The 7,029-nt window shown below is 38.2% G+C and overlaps 1 protein-coding gene across 1 annotated transcript in view; it reads left to right on the top strand.

The window, feature by feature from the left end:
• The window catches only part of nbeaa (neurobeachin a), a gene marked incomplete in the record, with an annotated part of 147,512 nt that overhangs the window by 91,105 nt on the left and 49,378 nt on the right, over positions 1-7,029 (top strand). The window contains 3 exon segments of the mRNA XM_014003308.1: positions 4,096-4,175; positions 4,458-4,520; positions 4,921-5,018. Of these exon segments, the coding sequence (XP_013858762.1) occupies positions 4,096-4,175; positions 4,458-4,520; positions 4,921-5,018 (241 nt within the window).

Here is a 7,029-nt window from a genome sequence, read left to right as displayed (position 1 = left end):
ACATTTATGGTTTGATTTCTTTGTATATATGGATCACTTGGGTTGTTACCATCATGTGGTGAAAATTTCATGTCATTAGCACCTCTAGTAATATATTTACTGAGAAAAATGTTGACATGTTCAATACTTATTTTACCCRCTGTAAGTCTTTTTCATTGCTCCATTAGTGAGTTAAAAGGCAGTTTTCTGGAGCCGATAAATAACAAGAATAAACGTGAGTTTTATCTGATGTAAAAAAACACGTTAAGGCAGGGCTTTTCAACTGGCAGCTCCAGGGCCACCTTTGTCTCATAGGTAACTTCAGTTCTGTTCGCCGATGAGGCTCCAAAATAAATGAAAATGTCTTTTTTTACATTTAACTTTATTTAATGGGAAAATATATTGTAAATAAATTTAGCATTTAAAATTTATGATTCAGTGCTGTAAAGTAAACTAATTAAAACATGTTTTTTTACTTAATGTTGCCCCCCTATTTTAACTGTTGGAGCCCCTGCCTTATAGTAATACCTGATAATTCAGATCAGTCACTCCCAAAGTGGGTCACCAAAAACCATCTGGGYGGTCCTCTGAGGTGGGTAGATTACCCAAAAATTGKACTCAAGTAAGAGTAGCACTATTTCAACAWATGTTTACTCAAGTAAAAGTAAAAAGTAGCCATCCAAGGAATGACTCKAGTAAAAAAGTATTTGGTAAAAAGCAGTTTTGTTTTAGTTAACGATGACGATGATGTAATATTTTCATTGACGCCCCCTTTTATATGACAATAACGAGACGGCAACGAAATAAGCACAGCTGTTTGATGACTAAGACGTGACAAAACGTGTGTGAGTTTTCGTTGACGAGACTGGATGAAAATGTTGGTGGTCTGTCAATCATTTAGGATGCAGAGTGGAGGAAGGGACAGCAGCGCTGTTACACACACGCACACACAGCAGCACAGATCATTTCATCCTCTCATTCAGTAAAGAAGGAAGACGGTCTGCACCGCTTCGCAAAAAAATGTCCGTCTGTCACCTGTAGCTTAACAAGGGAGTAACGTCTCCACCATTAAAAGCTGTCGCAGGTCCATTCTGAGCGCTCAGAAGCTGTTTGTTTACCTTCATGACGAAAGTAAAACTTTTTTTTTTGTGGCTGGGGGGAATTAGCAACTGCGCATATCAGTGCTTCTGTTCTGAATAAAAGCCTGTAAACACTCGTTTGCACAAGTTTAATAGTCTACTAACTAAGTTTAGGACTGCATGATGTCCGTTTTTAAAAATAAGATGCAACTTAATTGTCCTAGCTGACAAGTTTGAGTTGAACATGTGTGTTCCCCTTTATTGCTTATATATTGGGCATGTGTATTTTGTATGTTCTTTGCACTTTAGTAAATTCTGAGAAATAAAGCCACAAAGTGAGAATGTTTTTGTTTTGGGCATTTTTAGAGTAACACAAATTCACAAATGTTAACACAAATTACTCAAATTAATTTGTGAAGACTAATATGTTGTCTTTTTTAAGACTAAAACTAAACAATTATTTTAAGTTTCGTCGACTAAAACTTGACTAAAACCATTAAATATAGAAATGACTAAAACTGACTAAAACTAAGAAGTATTTTTGTTCAAAAGACTACGACTAAAATTAAAATGACAATAAAAAACACTGGTAAAAAGGCTACTCAAGTACTGAGTAACTGATCAAGACATCAGTCATTTAATATTTAAAAATGACATCACCAGAGGGACCAAAACATAGTATAATGGGTAGAGTATCYAGAAATTGTACTCAACTAAGAGTAGCAATACTTCATTATAAWATTACTCAAGTAAATRTAAAAATTACAGCATAGTAAAAGATACACCTAAAAGTACATTTCCCCCCAAAAGTTACTCAAGTAAATGTAACTAGTTACTACCCCACTCTGGTGGTCCTTGGATAATCTCTAAATATCAAATTAGAATTAAAAATGACTACTTATGTCATGTTTCACCACAATTGTTACAAAAAATAAAAACAGTGGTCACAAATGAACAAAAAGAAAGTTGTGTATATTATAACTGGAGTCTAGACTTTAAAAACTGCTCATTTAGACGTTTTGAAGCAGGGTTCCGTAGAAAGGTTGTGAACAATAGATCTTTTGCCAGTTGTAGATTGCTCTTTGTAAACTCAGTTTGATGAAGTGGATAAAGATTCCTGGACATCCTAACAGCTATCCCCAGGATTAATTTCTGCCATCAGATATACAGTAGGTTCATGTGAACAAGTTTTAAGGAAATAGCCATTAGTTTTTGTATGACGTGGTTACTCCAGTAAGATTATATTCCCACCAGATGTTCCCCAGGCTGCACTGAAAGTACTTCAGCTAGCTGCTAACTGCTATTATTTGCATTTGCAGGTAACCATAGAAGTCTATGTAAATAATCAGGTGAAACCATGCTAAATTATGAGGGTGTGAGTTAAAAAATCAGAGTTCATGTGAGATTTTTCAAACTGGAGCTGTTTCAAGCCAGCAGTAATCCACTGAGTATAAGAATAAACTATCTGTCAAAACAAATGTCCTGAAAGTGTGTGTTAATGGTAATAATGGTCTGTGACAGCTGAATGAATGAGTCATGGCCAAAAATCAAGTCAAACGCTTCAGTAGCAGCAAAGACTTTCAGACCTGCAGCGACTTGAAGACTGCGTCAGATGCTTTTGTGTTTTTTAGCTCCAGTCTTCCTCTCCACAGCAAACATGTCGTCGAGTGGCAGAGCCTCAGAGCAGATACAGCAGATTTATGGTGGCTGTTTGTTTTGGATAACTCCAACCATCAATCACTTTTTTTTTCCAAATTACTGCGTCTCTGCTGTAATAAGTTAGATTAGTACAAGCATAAAATATCCAAACTGCCAAACTGCCACTGGAGTTGATGAAGCAGATTCATAGTTTGCAGTTCTAACATAGAGGGGATGTGTGCGTTTGTGTTTGTGATCGTATGGTCTAAAATGAAGGTGAATTCAGTGCGATGATGTTTGTTTATGTTCAAATTTGCAGGATCCTCAAATTGCGGCGCACAACTGTGTCCTCCTTTTCCCCAATTTGAAGGATGGGTCCGATGTTTACGTCACAGCCCACACTGTACTATATGTTGCATTGCAGGCTGACTGGGAGATTTTTTGTTTGTAATGGTGGACAAAGTGAGAGACTGAGTGAGATAAAGGAGTACAATTTTTWTAAAAATTGTGCAAAAATTGAAAAAATGGCGAGTCCCTTAGTTCTTCATGTATTGCCCCTAAGCTAATTTTGTTAAAGGTGGGGTATTATGCAAAATTAAGCATATATCATGTTATATCATACCCAGAGTGCTGCTTTGACTCATTCATGGAGGTTTAAAAAAATCTTCGTATCTCCTGTGGTAGCCATGTGGAGCTGCCTAAACACTCGCTGGTACAAAGCTCCGCCCATTTGTCCAAAGCTCCTCCCTGGAGYTCAGTCTGCAGCTGAGGTCCTGCCCCACAGAGCACCCCTCCCCCGAAGCATTGTTGTGAAGACGTGCTGAAGTGGGAGTGTCAGAAACAGTAGGAGGTTCTTAAAGAGACAGAGGCCAATTTCAAGGCGCTTTGATAGACTGTGATGAAAGTCAAATTTAGTTTTGATATTTATTTTCATAACTAGTAACATAGTTACTTGACTGTTGCAGAAAATTGAAGTATGTGCCTGAAGAATACACAATAATACCTCCCTTTAATTTAATCTAAATTAAAATATTAATATTCGGCAAATTTTGATCAACGGTTTTATTTAGCATCATCACRATTGCTAGGTGACAGGACATATGTAGGACCATCCAAATTGTCTTTGCAGTCGACAAAGGACCATGTTGATCAGGTAGGCCGGGTCCTTCGAAGAACACAGCCCCATGGACACAGCCATCTACAACGATTACCTTTAGGAGTCATTCAGAATAAAGATGGCTGCCACAATGAAGGCAACTTTACATATATGAAAAAACATAAAATGATCATCAGCTAAAACTTGCATTTCTTTAAGAAATGTTAGGCCTTCATTTTCTTTAACAGGATATATATATATGTATGTATACATATATATATTTCGATTTGTTTTTTCTTTCAGATGGACTTCGACCAACTCAAAAGGAGATCATCTCGCTCAGAGCCTTCATGCTTCTTTTCCTCAAACAACTCATACTGAAGGTAAAGTGAGCATAATCGATTCTCTCCATCATATAGTTTAAGCTGCAGGAAATCACTTTACGTCTTTGATGTTCCCAGTTTGTTCTCCTCCCGGGCAGCGCCGGGCTTAATCTTAAATATGTGGAAAATAGAATTATAGATGAGCAACATGGAAGAGGCGCTTTAACTTTTTACGCTCGTGTGCATTTGTACGGATTTGTTCCTGCCTTGGCTCGTTTTGAAACATAAACGGCAGGAGATCAGAAATGCTTTTCTCCATCTTTTGTTTTTGTTTTCCTTCAGGACCGAGGCGTCAAAGAGGACGAGTTGCAGAGCATCCTCAACTATCTTTTGACCATGCATGAGGTAAAAAAAAATACACTTTTTAGAAATCCAAACAAAAAAAATAAGAGGTGGAGAGAGACAGYGAGGAGGTTTGAGTGGAGTCTGTGGCAAAATGTGCATTATAACTCGTGGGCCGGAGTTCTGGTCCACTAAAACGAGTGTGAGTCAGCTGCAGTGCTGACAGCTTCAAAAAAAATAAAAAATAAAAAATGGCGCAACAACAGACAGAGCAGAATGTCCTCCTCTGTAACAATTATATCTATTCTTGAAATATCACCTGCTCCTCCGCAATCCCCCTCTCCGTGTCACCCCTGCAACTCTCTCTTTTGTCCTCTTAGCCCTTCTATTCATCCCGCCCGCTGGGCTTTCTTTCCCTCCTCCGCAGCCTCACCTGCTCAACTTTGCTTTCTTTGCTCTGCAGGATGAGAATATCCACGATGTGCTCCAGCTGTTGGTGGCTCTYATGTCTGAACACCCAGCATCCATGATTCCTGCTTTTGACCAGAGGAAYGGCATAAGGTGAAGTCCCACGCATTTATACTCACACATAAAAAAACATTTTTTTTTCATGCAGCAAACCCTACATAAAAAAACATCACTTTACATTAAATTGAACTTGTGTGGTTTATTACAGCAAGTGATTGTTTCTCATAAAGATGGCTTTCAGTTTAACAATTTAACTAATTACAGCAACTTGATACTTACTGAAAGAGACTAACATTTAAAATATGTTTTTATCCCCTAACTGAGCTGTACTATATGAAACTGTTCATCCTTAACATTTTTACTGCAGCTACTGAACGATAATGTCTTTGCCTGTGTCTGTGTGTGCTCATGCRCCTGTCTGTTAGCGAAATATTTCATGAACTACTGAACAGATTTTAATGAAGCTTTATGGAAGTAATCATTGGGCATAGCTCCTCAACTCATTAACCTTTTGAATTTAATTCAAAATTACCTTAGAAAGCACAAAAAAATGGTTTTGATTAATTCATCTGTACAGACTAGGGTTGGGCAACTTAAATGATGGAAGGAGACACATTTAGATATTTTAATAAATCTGCCATTTATAAAAAGAATTTGTGTGTATGTTTAATAAACTAGCTGTGCAGTAACTCAACATATTTCATTTTAAATGCATGTATAACAGTTGTACTCCTGTTTAATAAATATGAATACAAAACTGTTGAAGCAAACAAAATGTGAACTGAAGTGTGACATAAGACCCCTTGAGTGCAGACTCCTGCGTGATTGTGGTTCTTGTAATAAGTCACTGTTTTTTATGTAAAATTCTCATATTTACCCACATAGCAGACATGTGTGGGCCAGATCTGGTGTCAAGCTGGCCAACCTCTGGCATGGCATATGGTTTGTTAACCAGAAGTGGGCCAGGTGTGGTAATGATAGCACTGTTTTAGAATGCCACAAGTGGCCCAGTYGAGGCCTGGCCTCATACTACAAATGGCCCGGTCCATGTGGCGCTGGCCCATGCATGAACCATATCTGGCAAACTACATGTGAGCCACCATTCATGCCAGTATCTGGGCCGAACATTAGAGTGTTTTGTGCATTGTTTAGGCCAGAACTGGGCCTGACAGATTTTGCTATTGGTGTATCTTTGTGCAAAGTGTGACTTATAATAAAATCCTTCATGGCAGACAGTGTCTCTAAGCAGACTAAACACATAGGTTTGCCTTGAAATTCTGTGAATGGATATAGATATAGATATAAATATGGATATAGAACATATATAACATCAAAAAGAAAAAAAAGTAGATCCTCTGGATGGGTTCTTCTTTAGTGAAACGTTTCGTCTCTCCTCCAAGAGATTTCTTCAGTCTGATGAGTTTCAGATAAACTCAGCCTTATAAGCACCGCCTCCACCTGGACAGACAAGTTAGTCACTTGCAAAAGAGGGCCATAGCCTAACAATAGGCTTGATTGGCTCTTATTGTTCATAGAGGGTCATGTGCCCCATCACCTGACCATGTAGTTATGTGTATGTAGTGAATGCAAGCGGGGCTCAACGTCCCCTTGTTTTTGTCTCTCATTTTTTTGTCTCTCAAGGGGATGTTGAACCCCCGCTTGCATTCATTACATACACATAACATGACACAGGTCAGGTGATGGGGCACATGGCCCTCTATGAACAATAAGAGCCAATCAAGCCTATTGTTAGTCGATGGCCCTCTTTTGCATGTGACTAACCTGTTTGTCCATGTGGAGGCAGTGCTTATAAGGCTGAGTTTATCTGAAACTCCTCAGGCTGAAGAAGTCTCTTGGAGGAGAGACGCAATGTTTTACTAAAGAAGAAMCCATCCAGAGGACATACTTATTTTTTCTTTTTGAKTTTTTCTACCTGGATTACTGAGATGCATCAGGATATTATAACATATTGATATAACCACAGGTCTACTTTCAATTTGTTAAAAACAACAACATAGTATACCATCTTAAAGCAGTGCCTTCATTACCAAACCTGGCCCACTTCTTGTTGTCAAATCACTTAAAACAAACACTGTATATATAT

The sequence above is a fragment of the Austrofundulus limnaeus genome, unplaced genomic scaffold, assembly GCF_001266775.1.
Source record: "Austrofundulus limnaeus strain Quisiro unplaced genomic scaffold, Austrofundulus_limnaeus-1.0 Scaffold17, whole genome shotgun sequence".
NCBI classification, from domain to species: domain Eukaryota; kingdom Metazoa; phylum Chordata; class Actinopteri; order Cyprinodontiformes; family Rivulidae; genus Austrofundulus; species Austrofundulus limnaeus.
This window is presented reverse-complemented; position numbering and strand designations above follow the sequence as displayed.